Source organism: Anneissia japonica, unplaced genomic scaffold (assembly GCF_011630105.1).
Source record: "Anneissia japonica isolate Jap-2015-1 unplaced genomic scaffold, ASM1163010v1 scaffold287994_len634616_cov204, whole genome shotgun sequence".
Taxonomy (NCBI): domain Eukaryota; kingdom Metazoa; phylum Echinodermata; class Crinoidea; order Comatulida; family Comatulidae; genus Anneissia; species Anneissia japonica.
Genome location: NW_022707798.1, coordinates 573,903 through 594,168, shown reverse-complemented (window position 1 = coordinate 594,168; position 20,266 = coordinate 573,903). Strand labels below are relative to the sequence as shown.

General features: G+C 31.4%; 1 protein-coding gene and 1 long non-coding RNA gene across 2 annotated transcripts; both read right to left on the bottom strand.

Annotated features, from left to right (window-relative positions):
* Positions 1-2: 2 nt before the first annotated feature.
* LOC117106424 lies at positions 3-2,050 on the bottom strand. The gene is made up of 3 exons (XR_004445063.1): positions 1,922-2,050; positions 228-322; positions 3-114 (listed from the first exon to the last, which is right to left on the bottom strand). It is a non-coding gene; the product is annotated as an uncharacterized LOC117106424 (long non-coding RNA).
* A 3,981-nt stretch (positions 2,051-6,031) lies between these two features.
* On the bottom strand, positions 6,032-18,083 carry LOC117106438 (TNFAIP3-interacting protein 1-like). Its single transcript, XM_033247814.1, has 10 exons — positions 17,935-18,083; positions 16,652-16,778; positions 13,808-13,918; positions 13,414-13,653; positions 12,953-13,060; positions 12,146-12,427; positions 10,732-10,767; positions 10,155-10,199; positions 9,687-9,799; positions 6,032-9,318 (listed from the first exon to the last, which is right to left on the bottom strand). The coding sequence occupies exons 1-10, from the start codon at positions 18,081-18,083 to the stop codon at positions 9,246-9,248; spliced, it is 1,284 nt and encodes a 427-aa protein (XP_033103705.1). The 3' UTR covers positions 6,032-9,245.
* Between the last annotated feature and the right edge of the window lie 2,183 nt (positions 18,084-20,266).

Below are 20,266 nucleotides of genomic sequence, written 5' to 3'. Positions count from 1 at the left end.
TCATACACATACCTTGATCCTAACTTCGCCGGCTTTTGGAGGAGCAACCTCAATCGTCTCGATGCTCAGAGGTTTTTTGGGTTCCCAGCTCACAGCTGCTTTGCAAGTAATTACCTGAAAACACATTAATAAGCACTAAGTCATCGATTACATGTCAAAAGTGATATTGTATGTTATGGTACTCATTTGATGCTCACAATGTGTCACATGTGTTGTAAACCATTTACCTTTCCTATTGTAGAAGCCATTCCTTGATCGTGGTAGTCAGACTATACATAAAGTAAAGGTCATGTTGGTTGATAACTACAGCCGTCGTACAGGCCTATGTTTATATAAAGAAAAAAATTAAACAAATGAGAAGCACCTCGATATCTGGGGTTCAAAGTCTTAAATCGATGCCGACAGCGTACGACAACTAAATAGTGCAGGACGGTATTGATAATAATAAAAACAACAATTTTATAATAATTATTTGATTTAGTGAATTTTAAATATTATTATTATATTATTATTCTACTGTACGATGGCACTTATATAAAAAACGAAGTGACGAGTTAAGAAGGCGAGTTTCATGCCATCGAACACATATGTATTTACTTAATAGCATTTATGGTCAAAGGCCAATTTTGCAAAACGGATGGTTCTTGATTGATAGAGTACAATTCAACTAATCGCGCGGCTCAAACATTGGACAGATATTCACTGATATCAGTCAATAGCGAAATCATTGTTTTATTTATTTATTTATTTATTGCAAAACATCCGGGTTTTCATGTATTAGATTTAGAGAATTCCGAAAAATGGGTTATTGCATTTAATTTAATTTTATAAAAATGAAAGCTAATACCTTTGTCTAAAAAGTAAAACAATTAAATATTATAAATTTATATCTGAGTGTAAAAGCTTAGAAGAGATACTTAGTAACATAGGTCACCCTTCGGATACTGTTAGTTCTCACAAAACGACGGCGTGAACGTTTGTGTTGTGCAACACGTGAGTTGCGACAAACATTTATTTCTGGCCCTGTTCTAATTGGTCGATTGTTAAACACAGTGTCGAGACAGCAGGGGGGGGGAGGGGTGGGACAGCGGAGCTTAAGTCCCCCACCGGACAGGTCAATCCCCCTCCCCCTTTGGGCAGAGCTCGTCGGGCAGTTGGACCATATAAAAATAGGCATACGCCAAGCCAACACAATCACAATTGTCTGTCACAATCGGACAGCACAGCCCCAGAAAATATATGCTAGAGCCGCCACTGGTTAACGATTCTTAAAATAGGTACATTCTAACATTTCAGGCACATCACAGGGAAACTTCTGTTAAAGTGATTAAAAACAGAGTTTGTATTGCTTGCTGTCACAACCAATATACTGAGTTTTCAGTATATTCAAACCACAAAGTGGAACGTAAGGTTTGTCGCTACGTGATTCATTATGCACTGGAGTACCGACAGACACTGTGTGACAATGAATAAAAAGTATATTTAGCTAGAGAAAATTAATATAATTTGTTTTTCTTTCTGTTCTTATTATCAAATCTCATAGCAGTAAAACATAACTGAATTGTTAGCAGATTTACAAAATTTACAATAATAGGCCTACAATATTATTAAATGGTGAAATATTGTTAAAATGCAACTAGTCGGAAAACCTAAAACACAGAGAAAAAGGACTGACACAGGAAAAAATAACAATCAACACAAAAAGAAAAACATCAAAACATACACTTGGAAAAGGAAAAGTGGTTTGAGTAGTTTCACAGTGACAACTTAACATAATAATATATTCTAAGCCACTCAAATGTCTACTTGAAGACCTCGTAAGGCCAAAGTTAAGAAACATGGTTTTAAGTGAATTTTCCTCAAAATATCTTGTTAAAGTGTCAAATAAAAACATATATCTGAATAAATTGAGACTACAAACACTGGCACTGAAATCCCTCAGAATAAGATTATAGGTCAAATGTCACATTTCCAGTCACTCTTGGAGAAAATGTTACATTAAAGCAAATAAAAATGTAGTATATTCTTAACAATTTAAAAAAGAAAGCAAAGCCTGTACGACCAGTGGTTTCCAAGATATGCTGTATGCCTATCCCTAATATGCATATTTAAGGTAATTTGCATATTATCAACTAAGGTGTAATTTCACCAGCCCCGCATCTTGCGTATTTTGGTTATTATAATTATTTAATTAATTAATTCCATTTCAAAGGCTAGGTTTTCTGGGATTAATTAAATCATTTATATATTAAATATATGAAAAAATAGCTAAAATATTTAAAATGGCGGCCATTTTGGATTTCAATGTAGCAAATTTGAAGTGAAATATTATTATTATTTTTATTGTCATTTATATGAAAAAATATTTTATATATTAGCATCTATTTTAGTGTCATAAATGTACAATTATTGGTAATAAAATGTTTCAAAATGGCGGCCATTTTGAAATTGCTGGCTACCCCTTGCGCATTAAAAAAAAAAAAATTGGCACATACTTTTTATACAGTATGTGAGTTTCACGCTTAATGGCGATCATCAGACAACTGTAGTTAGGCCTAGGTGTTGGTATCCTATTTATATTGTTCATCATGGAGTGGTTAGGTAAATCTATTGTTTTTAACACGGTTTAGTGGGTTGCTGTTGGACGACACTTAGCGACTAGTTCGGTTCTTTTTTTTGATTGATTTACCATTAGGATTGCTGTTTTTCTTCTATGCATAGGTTGCACTGGCCAGATTTGCGTTTGTGTGTGTTGGAATTTTTAATGATTTCCCATTTCAGAGAGTATTTATAGCCCTTTCTTTTTAACTCCCACATGTGTTTTGAGAGTTCTGTTTTTTGGGGGTTTTTTTTCAAATTTTTTTTTGGGGGCCTGAAGGACTTTGTGTGATTATTGAATGGTTGCTTAAATGCTCCGCCTGATAGTCCAATGTATGAGTTTTGCCCCTCGTCGGAAGTTATTGTAGCCCTATATATCAGTGCACTGTTTAGGCATTCGCCGCGTAGTGGGCAGTTCTTTTTATTTCTGCAGTTGCATGTTCTTGGATTTGTTGCTTGAACTTCTTTTTTGATGAGTTGCGAATTGTGTCCCTTGATGATGGAATCAGGCGCGGATCCAGGATTTCCCATGACCTTCGCACAGATGGGTCCTTGCAGCAGTGGATCCAGAAATTGGAAATAGATGGTGCCCAGAGAGGGACCTTCACAGATAGACACCTCAGCCACCATAAAAAAAAAATTAAGATTACGTCGCCTGTAGATGGCCGGAAATGGCACTCTCAGGATTTGAATATAATTTTCAGTTTTTTTCTCTCCATTCTTAAAAATAATTTTCAAATATTTACGGGGGCCCGGGCCGGGGTTCCCCTTGAATACGTCATATGTGCACGACATTCAAATTTTAGATTTTTATAATCATGTTCGTCTTATGTGCGGATCGTCCGTAACACGCGAACTTGCTACTGTAATGAAGCAACTAAATGTTGTATGAATGAAAGCAATTTTAAATACGGGGGAATACGATTTTGGTTTTGAAGATTTAAAAACTCATAAAATGGTATTATTTCGAAGATTACCCTTGTATTTGGCTTCATTTAGCCAGCTAGATGCACAGGGCCACAAAAAATTAGGAATTCGCCCGACATACAAATATCAACCAAAAATCTTCTAAAACTCGGAGGTCGTCTTATACACGGGTCGCATTATACGCGAGTATATACGGTATTGCTTATTACGGAATTTAAATTGTAAAAAGATAAATGAACAGATTCTTGAGAGATAAGAATGGATGTTATACAAGATTACTCAGACACGCATTGAATATCAACTATAAATAACATTATATATGGAGGTATTCCCCTGTATATCAATAACTTTGAGGGCACGAATGTTAGCATTTGCTGGACATTACTACAGAAGTAAAAATGAAGTTATTTCAAGGGTTCTCTTTTGGGAACCAACCCATGGGAAAAGGAAGCAAGGACGGACCCGAATACATCGAACAATCAGAAAAGGATCTAAACACACAGTGGCAGTATATTATTCAGTGGTCTAGAGGTATGATGCCAGACTAGTGATCTGAATATCGTGGGTTCGAGTCCCACGGGAGAACTTGCAAATATTTTTTGCAAGTTTGTTCACACGCACTGAGTATTCAGTACATTTTCACGACATGTTCGGCAAAAATCCAGGTAAATTCCATCACGATAATAACAATTACCATTTAATAATAGAACAATTATCGACTTGCTTGCAGTGAAGTGAATCTAAAATGTATTCATGAAGTTATTATGACCTGACGTGATTCAAAAACATACACAAGAGTTGAACCAACTTTAAAATACCACAAACAAGAAAGTGGTGACGATATTTTATTGCTTTAGAAATGTGATTTCAAAAAGTATTTTATACGTAAGGGCTTGCTTTGTTGTTATTTTTTTTAACTTGCAGCGTTTGGGAAATAGGCAACAGGTAAATTGTAGTAAATATAATCAATAATTATAGCCTCTAAAACCTAAATATTGTTAAAGAGTCTTTTTAAAGTTTAAATATGATTTTTTTTTAAAGTTATATTTTTAGATCATTAGACCTACTGAACGGGCCCCCAATAGTCCCGGGCCACAGTGCTGTGCCCATACCTACGCTACTGGACCTGAGTATGTATTCCATATGTGCCTGACCCAACGGCTGGGTGTAATAATGCTAAGCGCATAGAGGTATCTACAATATGCGATATATAACTAATAATAATATTATTATTAGTAGTAGTAGTGTTTACGTAACGTTTGTTATGCACTGTATCATGCGCTATAGAAGTGGAAGACCATAATGTATTGGGAATCTACCTCTCTGGTAGAGTCGTGGTATGGCCTACAGTGCAATTAGTGTAAAAGTGTAAGGTATAAATAGTGTGGATTTAAACACTGTCCTAATGGTAATGTTCGATATAAGTGTCAAGGAAAGTAAGTATGATTGAAAAATGTTCAACATTTTATTTTTATTTCTCACCCTGACCTTCGCCTGGGCGAACTGGGCGAAGGTCTGGATCCCCGCCTGTGGAATTCATGTTTTTCATGCAGCCGTAACGTATTTTCACGTTGTTTTTGTTGAATATTTTGTGGAGCTTGTGTCCGTGTGGGAGGTGTCTGTTTATCAGCTTTATGAATGTACGCCCGTCATTTGGACTATCAGGCGGAGCATTTAAGAGACGATTCAATAATAATAAAAAAAATTGTGGCACATACTTTTTATAGTCAGAGAGTTGTCTATTCTACAACATACCGGTACCAAATTTTTAAAAAATATAGAAAAAAAAGCAACCAACAAAAATGTCCACACTCACACACACAGACGTTGGCGACGGATCAACTTGTACTGAATTAGGTAAGCATCAGCGATAACACAACCTTAAACAAAATAAAATATAGACCAAAATATTATATATATATATATATAAAATAAAACTCGTAGAAATGGTAATAGATTTGCCTCAAAATTTATTAAGAAAATAGACGAGATCTTTCGGGCGTAACCCTTTATCAAGTCAGTGAGATATACATATATATATGTATATATATATATACATATATATATGTATATATAAGATATAAATATACACCTATATATATAATATATATACATATATATATGTATATATAAGATATAAATATACACCTATATATAATATAATGATACCTATATATATGATATAATGGATGATGTTATGTGTTTTGCTATTATATGCTGGGGTAGGTATTTTGTTTACGGTCTTTTTTTCTCGGTCCAGTGGTTTGTTGCAATGACGCACTTAGCAACAAGTTCGGGTGTCTAAAAAACTAAGACCTAAGATATCTTAATTTTCTAGATCTAGAAAACTAAGATATCTTAGGTCTTAGTTTTCTAGACACCCCATATCGCAAGTAACTTTAAAAATAATGGCAACTTATACATGGCGAATTTTTAAAACTCTCTACTGTGTTGTTTAAAATAATGAAATTAACAATAAGACAATAAGAAATAACAAGACGCATCATTCTGTTTAAAACAGGAATTTAATAATTTTGCCATTTCACTATACTACAATCAAGCTTTCAAATTTGAGTGCTTTAACATTCTTTTAAACCAAAAGAAAAAATCAGTTAGATCAATCACAATTTTTTTATAACATTTTATCCTCAAAAATTCATTTAGTGTTTTCTTCCTTGTTGGAAGTTTTGTAAATCATGTGATGATGATCTTACATATCTTCACTTTTCACTAAAACATATTGAATTTTTTAAAATTCAATATTATATGCTTTTGAGAAGATGCTTCATCAAACCACAGAGAACAACCGATTCTACCTAAGTGAAACAAAATGCTGATACACTTCTATACTGGTGACAGCACCAGGGTGCAGAGAAGGTGATTAAACCTCTGGTAGGTCATTCATCCCAGATTATTCAAATGACAATCACAACTATCGTTGTATATTGTAACCACAACAAAACTACTACATTCCTAAAACAAATCTACCAACGTAGACAAAGTAAAGGCTCTTCAGAAATATGTATACCTATCTACAGTATACACCTTTCAAAGAACACTTTGTAGACCTACAGACTATTCTATCCAAGAAGCATTAAATTCATGCGATAATATAAAAAACTGGATACATAACCAATATTGAGACAGTACACCATATATGCAAATTTTCAAAGATTGCCATAACTACACAAATGAAAGCTAAAGCCAACAGTGATCAACACTGAAAAAAAATGATCAGTTTCAGCAATTGGAAATCACACTGAATAGTTGTGATTAAAGGAGATCTTTAAAATCCCACAATTATCAATTATGAGACCATTATAATCATTTAAAATATGATGTTCTAGTCAATTCAGAATCAATAGATATAAACACCAATAAACAGTAAAACTAATATTAACTGCAAAACACGACATAAAATGAAGTGATATATAGCATTCTGCATCGGATCTTCACAATAGATCACAATCCACAGAAAAATCAGTGACAAGAAACTTGAAATACTGCTTTCCATTAGACCAAAAGACTGCAATCACCCACAACATGGATCTTAATATTGAAATGCTCATTGACAATGAGAACTGCTGCAATAAGGCAATGGACCTACTGATAGATAAACACTTACATCGATTTCATTAAACTATCTTGATCTAAAAAACAAATCAAATATGTAATTCTGCATTACTAACACTCATAGTTGACTGGTTTTAGAATAAGGCATTCACATTGCATGCCCACTTGTAACTGCTGAAAACAAATACCAATCCTTCATAAATAATTAAGATAATCATAAATACGATTCTTTAACCAACAAATATCAATTGTGTGTTTATCCATTTTTTTCTTCTGATAAGCATAATTAATTACGATCACTAATAACTGCTGCAAAAAAGAGTGGACCTACTGATAGATCCATTACTGCATCAATATCATCAAACTCTCTTAATCTAAAAACTAAATAAAATATTAAATTCCGGATTACACTCAAAACTTTAGGCAAATTAAGCAAATGAAAATCATCAAACACCAAATCCAGCAATTGTTTGGCTGGTTTTAAAATAAATCAATCATGTCAGGATAATGATAAATACGATTCTCGTATTTATCATTATTGGTATACCTGTGTATGTTTATTCATTCTTTCTTCTAATTTTTTTCTTTATTTCGAACTGGTTTTAACCTTTATTACGATAAAATTTCGAACTGGTTTTAACCTTTATTACGGTCTTTATCATTCTATAATGAATTTCTATAATATTACCATAAGAGAAATAAACTGTGCAAAGCTAGACATATAAATTTTCTGTTCAAATGCATTTAAAATTTTCCCAAACAATGAATATGCATTTCAAAGAAGTTTAATTACTTCAATACTTAATTTAATAGTGAAACAAACATAATTTCATAATCATAATATGATACCATACAATATGATAACAAAATATAAGAACAAAAAAATATAATTTAGTCAAAAAAATGAAATTATAATAATAATACAATATTACATTATATTTCATTTTGATAGAATCTGCTAAAAACTGTTAATAGAATAGTCCTCAATTAATTTGATAGCTATTTTTAAACAGAATATCAATGCGGTGCACAAGATTATACATCTCTGTATACCTCTGTATACTTTATCCATGTGCTTCAAAATATATTTTGAATCGTACTTCAAAGTTAAATATAAAATTGAATAAAAAATGCTGGAATAAAATTACTTTCATCAGATTTTAATAATTAAGTGACCAATACAATTAATAATGTGGAGGTTCATGACACTTACAAACCTCTAAAAACTTACATTTATCTTTTTCTTCTAAGAGAAAAGTAAAAATATTGAGAAAAATAAATGTCTTGATAGAATTTTAAGATCTCAATGGAGCCAGATTTTCTATTCAGACACAAAATGCTAATAAAAGTAACAAAGGTCAGAGGTCATTTTATAGTATAAATATGTGATCTTTTCTCTGTTTTGTGATAGTATATATCGCACTACAGTATATTAGGAATAATTTGGTGTGAAACTCTTCTCCATGTATAGTTTCAATGATTTTTATGATTTATATAATTATTTGGATATTAATATATAATTTGATTTATATAATTTGATATTTATTCATGAAGTTGTATATTTTTATTTGACTTGCCTCTTCTGAAATGCATTTAGTTACTGCACGAAACAGTATTACAAAACATTACTAACATCAGTGCTACTTCTGGGTGGATAGGAAAAAATATATTATTCATATATTTTCCTAACTAATAAAAATGGTATAATATTTATTTTATTTATCATTATTTTTAATGAAATATTGTTGATATTGTTAATATTAATGTGTAAAAATATTCAATGAAATAGAAGACTGAATTGATCTCAATGCATTGTTTGAAGTGCATTTCATTGTTAAGTTACTATAGGAAACCACTGCAAAGTCCCTAGTGTACTAAAACATGTAGTGCAACTTCTGGTTGGAAAAGGAGAAATAATACACGAAGCTGAACATGCGGCACAGGAAGTGCAACCTTCTTCACTGACTGTGAGTGCTCAAGCTCGCTTTGCTAGCCACACAATAATATATGTATGTATGTATATATACATACATACATATATATATGTGTGTGTTATGTATATTATATATATTATATAATATAATATAATAATATATGTCTCTTCAATGCTTTAATGCTGACCAATCATACCATACATCAGGCCTTAGCTAGTCAAAGTTGTTGGTGCAACGTTCAACATGCCGTTCCAATTCTTCTTTGTTGGGAATCACTCGCTGGCACCTAAATTGACAATAAAATATTTTAGGTATCAGAAAACTGGTTAAAATTAACAGTAATGTAATCTACAAACACCTATTGGTCTTCCTTTGGAGACATTAAGCGCTTTCCCATTTTAGTTGTTAGGTACGTATTCTCGATTAAGCATTGTGACGTTAGCGCATGTTTGAGAGTGGCTCTAAGTAAAAAAAAAATCATGTCTGGTGCGGTGTGGATTCCACAGCAGCGTGTATGTGAGAGGTGCTTATTGGAACATTTATAGTAATAATAACAATAGCAACAACAACAATAATATCAATAATAACAACAATAAAACACCAATAACAACAATAATAATTATAATAAATTGAAGAGTGGCCAACGAGACTTACATAGGGCATTCTGATTCAGGATCTGGTTGCTCAGTGCCGTCAGGACCATCAATTTCAATATCGTTATCCACGAACATATCATTTCCGCCATAGTTAATACCACGCCGAAAAATCTACTTACAAAAAGAAACACCTTAATAATTTGTTTTTACAATATTATATTTGTTTAAACAATTTTTTTCTTCATGGTCTAAAGCAATTGCTTATGACTGGGGAATCAGTCGCTGGCACCTAAATTGACAATAAATCATTTTAGGTATCAGAAAACTGGTTAAAATTAACAGTAATGTAATCTAAAAACACTTATTGGTCTTCCTTTGGAGACATTAAGCGCTTCTTTATTGATGCAAGAACAACTGATTGATCAATTAACATTCTGATTGATTGATTGAATGATAGATTACTTGGTTGATTTATTGATAATACAAGATTAACAGTGGTTATATTTGAATAGAAGTACATCCTTACCTTGCCTCCGGGAGGGACTTCTTGGATGTAGTAGCCTTTAACACCCTACGTGAAAGACAATTGCAAAATTTGTAATTATTCTTGGTCGATATCAATTACAAGTAAAGTGTTAAATTACGTACATGATTCAAGATATATCACCCATTATCTCATTTTTTCTTTAAAATTCTAATATTTGAATTCTCTGTAAGTAAATTGCTACTTGCTGGGTGACATGGTTCCTAAGTTTTCTGGGAGTAACAGCAGTCTCTCTTCTTCGTTACTGTTTCATAAAAGTCAGTGCCAATGGGTATCAGCATGCATAGCAAAATATAATTAAATATGTTACAGTTAAGCAAGCTAATTTTACCAGATCTCCCAGTAAAGGAATTTCTTTCAATCTGGGACCCCTGGGGTGAAGCGATGCCCTAATATAAAGGCTTAGGGTGTGGATTAATTTTTAGTCATGAGGACAAAATCCAGGGTTCACAGGATTCGAGCACAGAGACATATTAAACGACAAGCATATAAGATACAGTTTTGCCCATTACTTTAGCTATTAGTAAATATGTGAAAATATAATATAAATTGAACATACTGGTGGTCGCTTCACTTTCCTTGCATCGGAATTGACCTGATAAAATACCAACAAATACAAAAATGTCAAATATAATGAAATATAGTTTAATTTGTAATAAGATATTGACAAGCTAATGAGATGTATGGAACTCACTTGACACATCCATCGTAAGTCACAATACAATAAATTGTTTTAAATACAATTACAAATCTCACCTTATATCTAAATATAAACACTCTTAATATCCTTAATCATAATTATTCTTTTAGTTATAGCCTAACCTCGTCAGCTTAATTACAAAATCCAATACCGTTACCCTTGTTTCTTTGTGTATGTGTTGTGTTGTGTTCTGTACTGTCCTTGTCCGGTTAAGATTATAATGTTGTACTCTGTTCTTGTATTCTTGTATGTTTTACTTTATTATCAAAACATTTTAAACTTTCAAACTTTTACTGGTAGAACCAGGCTTAAAGCTTACCTGGCTTTCTCCAGACGTATTTGCATTCCTATATAATATAACCTATTTTATTCATTGTAATTCCTTATGATGCATTACATGTGAATAAACTGAACTTGAAACTTGATGTAAGTTTCATCCTACAAGTTGTCCACAAACTGAATTGATTCAGTGAGAACACTGAGTATAACATGAAAGTCCAAAATCTATTTCCATCCTAGTAGGGTCCTTCACACCGGTAGACCATCCCCTACTCTTTTTTTAATGAGTGTACTGCATTTTTTTGCACATGAAACTTACTCTTTCGAAAGACGGTTTGCTTTTGTATACTTGTATTTCAGAGCTCCAGATAAAAGATAAGGAAACATTAGATGGAATGGAACTGGGTACAGTTGCTCTCTTTTAACCTCATTGATCTTGTTTTGTAACAATTAAAATTAGGACAATTTCTTTGGTAGAAGACATTTCCTACAGTGGCAGACAATAGTAAGGCCATTTGTTGCTTTCTGTACTTTATTAGAATACTTTGAAGTCTACAAGGGACTCTTCTCATCTGCATCTGTCCCTCCTCTGTATTTTCTGTTGCCATGCCTCTGGATTTCACAGTGATTCATTATGCCATTTTGTTAAGTTAATGTTACATTCTTCATTAATCTTTTTCATGCATCCCTGTATCTGAGCCCAGCATTCCAATTGGTCTGGTGCCAGGGATAGGAATAGGAATACATAAAAGATTTTAGCAGATATGCATCTTCGATACATCGCCAATGGAGATATTTATGTCTCAAAATCCAATAGGCATTCTATTCCTCTTAAAGAGGAATGTCATCCTGCTATGGAACTATTTCAATTATTGCTTTTCTTAACAAAATTGACAAGACAAATTAACCAAACATAATATGACTTTAAAAGATAACAAAGTTAAAACAATTTAAATAATGAATAATGATTATCATAAAATGTGTTGTAAAGTACCTGTTCCTGTAAGTCCATTGCAATTTTCCTCAAAGCTTCGATCTCTTCCTTAGCCTCAGTCAGTTGACCGACCGCATGCTGGCGATCCCTACGCTCCTGGTTGAAATCCGACTGGAACGCCATATTCTGCTGCTGAAGAAGGTCCATTTGTTCTTGCATACGCTGAGTCACATCGTTATCTATGCCCCTGGGGATAAGATTCCTCTGGGGTGCCGAATAAGCTGCTGCAGCTCCGAGTGGTAGTTTAAAATCATGAATATTACGCATGCAGTTCTCCAATTCCTAATGATTAAGAAACAATTGTGATCATAACATTTCTCAACTTAGTACAGTAGTTGAAAAATAAAATTGTCAATTAACTTACTTAGGTTTAAACTTTAGGCATGTTTAAATCATTATCACAAGCTGTTTAAAAATAAAACATGATTGCAAAATTTACTGGAATTTGATCTTAAATAAACGATAATATAAAAATCATTCTGAAATTTTGTTTAGATTGTGTGGTTCTTTTTCTCGCCTTTTTAATGTATCTGGTTTGAAGTGTTTCTTGTAAAATGTGCTCTATTTCAGTTTCTCTACTGCTTTGCATGTTGTTTTTTAACAAAAAATACCAAAGAAAAATATGGTAATAATGAGTAATTACAACATTTATGTATTTAGCTTTATCAAGGTATGTGCATACAACAGGTACTGCACTGTATTAACATTACATTTCTTTAAGAAATTCTACAAGAAAGGAAACAAGCAAGTGTTATAGTAAAAAAAAAAACATACAAAGGAGCTTTTAAACAAATTAGAGTTGCAAACCTGGTTTAGTCTTGCGATCTCCACTTCACTTTCTGCTTTTTGTACCAGAAGCATGTGAACCCATTTCTCAAGTCGTGCTGATCGATTCTGATGTTCTACTTTCTCAGCCTAAAAATTAAAAATGTTTATAAAAAACAAAATTTTGAGAATGTACCAAATGTACATACATGTGTTTTAGTTATCTGCACTGGGAGGCGTGTTAAAATGTACAGGGTAAACTAATATGGCTCACTATCTTCTAAAAAGCACACTCATTTCTCAAGTGCACATTAGCATTTCTGCAAAAAAGACAAATGTTTAAAACATCTCTTTCTAAAGATTGTACATTTAATTACAGTAATGTGTATTCAGCCCTATAGCTGAACACAAAGAGGACAGTAATGGATTTGAATCTGGGACCCAAGGATCTCTATTTAGTTCAGCACAAAGCTGCTACAAACAATTAAGGTGACAAAGCTTACTTCAACAGCATCAATCCTAGCCTTAGCCTGAGTCAACATCTGATCAAATTCCCTCTGCTTTTTGTCCAGAATTGACTCTTTCTGATTCTCAGCTGCCATTCTTTGAAGACTCTCCTTCATTTTTCTGTCGAGGTCTTCTTTCACTCTCATGTTGTCTTCCTCAATCTTTTTGAGTTTGGCTTCAAAGCTGGATTTCATTCCTGCATAATGTTGGTCCCACTCGTTGTTCACCTTCAAAATCTAAAAGAGCAAGAAACAAATATTGAAAAAAATATAATGTTCATTTAATTAGGTTGTTAAATTTAAACCTAATTAATCACTTAATACAGATAGACTTTAGCTTTATATGTGAGCGGTATATTGTTTTATTATTAATATTTAATCCTCCATTTACCTCATCAATTTGTTTCTTCATAGCCGAATTTTCTTTTTTCAAATTTCTAACCACGGTAGAGTCTTCTGGTTTTGTATCAGATGCACCTGCTCCTTGTTTCATTTCAACATCCTGGGAACAATCAAAATGACACTGTCAAACCCTGATGGCATGCCTTATGTTGATATATTGGTCACTTATGCTGGACACTTTTGTGTATGTGGTATGTATATGTATGTGTATGTGCATGCACATATGCATATGCATGTGTATGTGTGTATATGTATATGTATATATATATACATATGTATATGTATTTGAAATGTGAATTCCTTGTTTCTTGCAATTAATTCTGTAAACGTATTTTTAATGTGTTAAAGTTTAGTGAGTGTAATGTCCAAATTTTATGCCTGTTTCCAATTATTCAAGCCACGTTTTTAATTCAATTGCATTGTTTTGATTGTATTTCTTTGCTTCTCCTTGTTGGAGATTATTTTGAATAAATGAAATGAAATGAAATGAAAATAAACTTGAATTATACACAATAAAAAAAATAATACCAAGAAAAATTAAAAAATAATATTCTGTCTATAAATTATTTTTAATAATAATAATCATCAACATCATTTATTTAAGTCAAAATTTTCCCTCTTACGAAGGGTTACTGGCTTTCACAACATCATCACATTTTGAGAGAACAGGTAGTATAAACTAGGAAGTTATTTTTTTTTCTCAGGTACTGTATTATGAACCAGGAAATAATTTTGGTCATCCATCATAGTTAAATGTTTACAGGAAGTTCCACTGCTAATGGCAGTTTTTATTGCTATTTGTTCAAAAAAATTCAAAAAGGACACATTCAATTTTTTTAACAGGTTCAGATGATGTTTGCTGTATATTTGTTATTATTAGTTTGTATATTGATTGTATGTTAAAAAATAATGATATAGCATATCAGTATGAAATATTTCAATTGCTACATTTAAATAAGTCTAAATATCTCTTTTATTCCCATGCCAATTAACAGACAAAAACATAATGTTTTCCTATCTTCGAAAGGTCTATCCCTACTAGATAGACTTGCACTATCTATATTAACGTATACATTGCCTATACTTTTCGTACAACTCAGTAATCCATTAATTAGTTGATGACTGACTGTTTCCATTAACTTTTTAGCATCTTGTATTTTTTAACTTGGCTATTCTTTTCTGCAACTTGTATGTATTTAATTGTGTTTCTGTGTTTCCGAAGTGATTCCAAATAAAAACTTTAAAAAATACTAATATGAGTGCATTTTAAGGAACCATATCTCATAACTGTATCTTATAACGTTGTGACAATGAAGTTTTATCATATCATACTATAATCTTTTCTGTAACAAATATAATGATTTGCCCATATACGGGCATTGACATCATATCACACCATATATGGCTAAAAAATGAATATATGTCATATAGACACTTCACTGCATAGGGAGAACTTTTATTCGCCATTACGTGGATATATAGCAGGGTCAGTCAACTGTGATAATGAATGCAAACAAACGTAAACAGGATGCATTGGGTAAACAAATTAGTGTTCTGCGGTATTGACTTTATTTCCACTGCCTAATTTAAATGAGTTGGATTTCATTATAATAATAAAATAGCCTAACTTCTGTAGTATTTTATACATCAAAAATTACTCATGATGCTTTGAAATCAAACAATATTTTTTAATTAGTAAGCACATTTTTAGTGTTAGTTTAACTTCCTATCTGAATATGGATATTGATTCTATTGTATGCTTATTGATAACATTAACATACAATTCCTTGTAAACTAAAAATAACTCTAGGGAATTTTATTTATTTTATTTTCTTTAAAAAATTAACACTACATGTAAGCATGTTGGGATCTACACAAAATTAAATTCATTCAACAGGAAATGAACACATTTTTAAAATTATATAATGGCTTTGGAATAGGCTGTTATTGAGTATGTCGGCAACTAGAGAAAATAACCATTACTAAATATAACCTATGTTAAAATATCATCATTATTAATAATAAAAATAACATTTTGTATTAAAGACAAGCCAATCAAAATTATTAATTAAGCTAAATTACTTAATATTGGCCAACAAACCCTACAAGTTTTCTTTTATCTGCCTGTGATAAAATATAAGTGAATCCTTTAAAATTACATTAAAATGCTGACTGACTAATTAAAGGTCTAATTAGATATAATTTTACAATGAGACATAGGTCAAAACTACATATACCGTAAAACCTTGGATAGAAGCCCAATGGGCTAAATCTCGAGACGCCCATCTTGAATTGAAGCCCTCTTTAGTTTGCAAAAGTAGCCTCAAAAAGAAAGTCATCTTGAAAAGAAGCCCATGGGTTTCTTTTCCAGATAGCATGGGCTTTTTTTTTTTTTCGAGATATTCAAAGAAACAAAATAATTTAAAAACATGCTTGGTTTATACAGCAGTTTATGTGATTCAATGTTGGTTAATACATGCCATGATACAGATTGATGTTACAGTTGTCCTATTTAATGTTTTATAGTAGTAATTCCCAAAATTTACAGAATTCATTTTGAAGAGAAGCCTCTCTCTTTACTTTGCAAAAGTAGCCTCGAAAAGAAGCCAATCCAAAGTTTGCAAAAGCCCAGGGCTTCAATTTGAGTTTTACGGTATATCATTTAAAAGGATAGCAAGTGATGGACTAATTTTTACATAAGAATTCCTTTAAATTAACAACTTGTTTAAAAATTTAAAAAAATTGTCAATATGTGAACATATTTTAAATATATATATTATTTTCTGAGGAGGAACAGGACTGATAATGGTTTAATAAAAACTTGCTCACTTACTAACTTCTCTTCTCTCTTCAATGCGTTAGCATCGCCCTTGGTTAAAACTTCAAAGCTACGGAGTGCTTCATCTTGTTTCACTTTCTTTGTTTCTTCAAGTTCTTTTTTGAGAAAATTCACCTCCATTCTGGTTTACAGAATATAAATACCATAAACAATTATTACCCCTGAATTGTTTTTACAAAACAAATTCAGCATTTCTATAATACATGCAACCAACATGTAATACATTATATACGCAAGAGTAAAAAAAGTTTCCCAAATAAGGAATTGAACTCAGATTTTAAATTGTCTCATGAAAAATTCCAAAACAATTAAAAAAAATTGTTCAAAGTAACATGAAATTATTAACAAGAACATAGAAATTATTGTATTTAAAAAATGTTTACCTATAATTTTACAGTGAAAAATGACAGAAACACTAGATATGTTTTTATAATTTTTCATTATTCGGTATAAAAACCTTGGTACACATATTTTAAATTCATTACTTTCTATGCTCAAGTTAATAATTTTTATGTTACTGCAAAATGAGCGAGCTAATTTCAAAATTGTTTTCTATGATTTTTTTTTGGGACAATACATCTTTAAGCACCTGGGGTTGTCTTGGAATATGAATCCACTAGAAGGCCAATGAATTCACTTGCTTGAATTAATAACATCAACATAATCCTAACTGAACAAATGGACAACGGCAAAAATTAACCAGTAGATTCCGAAAACAACGGCAATAATCAAATTATATCCGGAAAAAATAATACCTACAACAAAATGTTAATAATAACAATAAAAAATAAATAATAACAACTATAATAAAATAACAATGCAAAATTTATAAAGTGGCAACAGAAAAGTTTCATCTTTACATAATTAATTCAATATTTATTTCCTCCAAAAGCCATCGATGGCCTATTATCCGCCATACAAGAAACATTACATTTACATTCATAAATATACATTTGCAATAGCCAAGAGTAATCACAATAAAAAAAATTTAACAATAGACCAATGTGTTCCAAGCAGAGCAGTACGAGTGGTGGCTTTGATGGCAGAAGACGAATCAAGATTGAGAGACGAGCAAAGCTTGAGCAGATATGGAACAAATGAAGATTTGAAACATTCGGTTTTACCAGGAGGTGGCAAGAAGGCTGATTGTCGGTGATTACCTAAGCGAGATAGAGGTTTGAAGTTGAGGCGAGAAGAAATCTTTGAGAATGTGATCGTAAGACTAAACAATTCAACAAAAAGTGCATAGGGTGAAATATTTAAATCTTGTGTCTTACGTTGTAATACCATATTGATCAAATAGTTGCGGATATGAAGAATATGAAGAGTGATCTGATAGAAGTTTACTTAAAAGATATTCAACAAGTTTCAAGTACGCGCGTTCACATTCACGTATGTTGCCATAAATAGCACATGCATATTCCATCTTTGATTGGATATGGGATTTATATTGAAAGCGAGAGATACTGGATCAAGTGAATTTTTTAGATATTTAATTAAGGAGAACTTGCGAAAACATGATTTATGATGATAATTTGTGAATGCCAGTTTAAATTATTTGAGGTTTTAATTCCTAAATATTTAAGTTCTTGGACGGTGTCAATCAGCGTCCTGTAGAGGGTAATAGGAAAAAGGCAGGATTGCATTTTTGAAAGTGTATGTTCATTATTTTACATTTAGATGGTGTAAAAAGAAGTCCATTAGATAACAATGTTAGATAATTTGCTGTGGATAGCAAAGGATTAAGGAGGCAGTCTTTAAAAGAGCAAACAACAACTAAGTCATCTGTGTATAATGAAAAATGACAATTAATAATATCAACAATATCATTAATGAAACAGAGGAAAAGGATAGGACCAAGATTGCTGACTTGTACCACTCCACAGCTGATAAGAAGCTTGGGAGAGTAATGCTTGAAAAAAAGTTTGCTGAGTTCGAAAATGAAGCCAATTACAAATCCAATCTACAAGTGTATGTGGGAGACAAAATGAATGAAATAATTTAAAAAGGAGTAAAGAATGAGGTACTGAGTCAATTACATTTATTTTATCAATGATGAAACTTAGCAAAGTCCAAAGTTAACATTTTTTTAAGTTCAGATCTAAAAATAAAAATTACACAATTTGGAAAAATTGTGTTTATAAATAATCAATAAGGATTCATAAACCACAATTTGAAAACCTCATTTTATAAAAATGTAAACATTATTTATACTGGTTGTTAAGTGGTTTATATACTGTTTTCATATTTGTGCTATCATGTGTAATGTTATTTATAGATTATACTGAACGTGGATTCTATGTCCATTTTAGGTCCGTTATTATTTCTGATTTACGTTAATGATATTCCCAATACTACTAAACTTGTTAACTTGAATTTATTTGCTGATGATGCAAACATATTTTACTCGGATAAAAATAAACATACATTATTTAAGACTGTTAACGGCAAGCTAATTAAAGTCTCCAAATAGCTTAAGCTCAATAAATTATCTTTAAATATTTCTAAGACTAATTTTATCTTATTTTAATCATAAGTGTAAAGAATCTCTTAATTATTGTATTTTTATTGATAACAATAATATTTCTCAAGTTAAGGAAACCAAATTCTTTGGTATTACAATATATGCAAAACTGTCTTGGAAACCCCACTTAAAAATAGAATTAGCAATACTATTTCACAAAATATTGGCATGATAAATAAACTAAACATTCGCTTCCAAGAAACATACTTTTAACCTTATAAAATACTTTAGTTTTAAATAATAAGTTTCAAACCCCTTTGTTCATGTATTGTATTGATAATAAACTTATTCCTCCTCATATTTGCATCCCATTTATAGAGACATCCGACCAGCATGGCTACAATACGAGGGGTGCTAAAAACTTTTTAATTGAATATTATACATCCAATCTTTAGATGTTTTTCAGTTTTACATACAGGTCCCAATCTTTGGAATTCACTCTTGGCTAGTTTTAAAACTAAACCTACAATCATTACTTTTAAAACTAATTTTAAGTCTCTGATCTTGGAATATGGTAACAATTCAACCTGATGAAGAATGTCCAGCTTTATACATCTTGGCAGCTCACATTTTACCTTTATTTTTATTTACTCTTTTTTTCCTGGTTTTTATTATCATTTTTATTTACTCTCTTTTTTCTGGTTTTTATTATCATTTATTTACTCTCTTTTTTTTCTGGTTTTTATTATCATTATTTATTATAATCATTATTTATTATTATTATTATTATTATTGCTATTTTTTTTTTAACTTTTTCTTTTATTTTTATTTAACCTTTTTTTAAAATTCCACCTCAGTTTTTTCGTTCATAACATGTTATTCTTATTATTGTGTCCATCAGATTAATTATTGTCGTATATACTGTTTACTTTTTCTTAAATGGGGGTCAAGCTTCAAGTTCTTTGAACTTAATTGACCTCTATCCACACACAGTTTGTATTTTTCTTATGGTTATGACATAATATAATTATGAAATATTATTTATGTGAATGCTATATTGTGTGTGGAAAAAGTCTAATAAATAAATAAATGTATTCTAAAAGTGCGATCACCTTCAAATTACTGCTTATATTGAAACCTGTCTC

What these genes read in the sequence shown, in the direction of transcription:
- LOC117106438 (XM_033247814.1), bottom strand. Translation starts at nt 18,083, where the DNA reads ATGGAATATGCATGTGCTATTTATGGCAACATACGTGAATGTGAACGC. An exon ending in GGAAAGTGAAGCGACCACCA is followed by an intron (nt 10,200 to 10,731) that starts GTATGTTCAATT and finishes TCTTTCACGTAG; the next exon opens with GGTGTTAAAGGCTACTACAT. An exon ending in AAGTCCCTCCCGGAGGCAAG is followed by an intron (nt 9,800 to 10,154) that starts GTAAGGATGTAC and finishes TTTTGTAAGTAG; the next exon opens with ATTTTTCGGCGTGGTATTAA.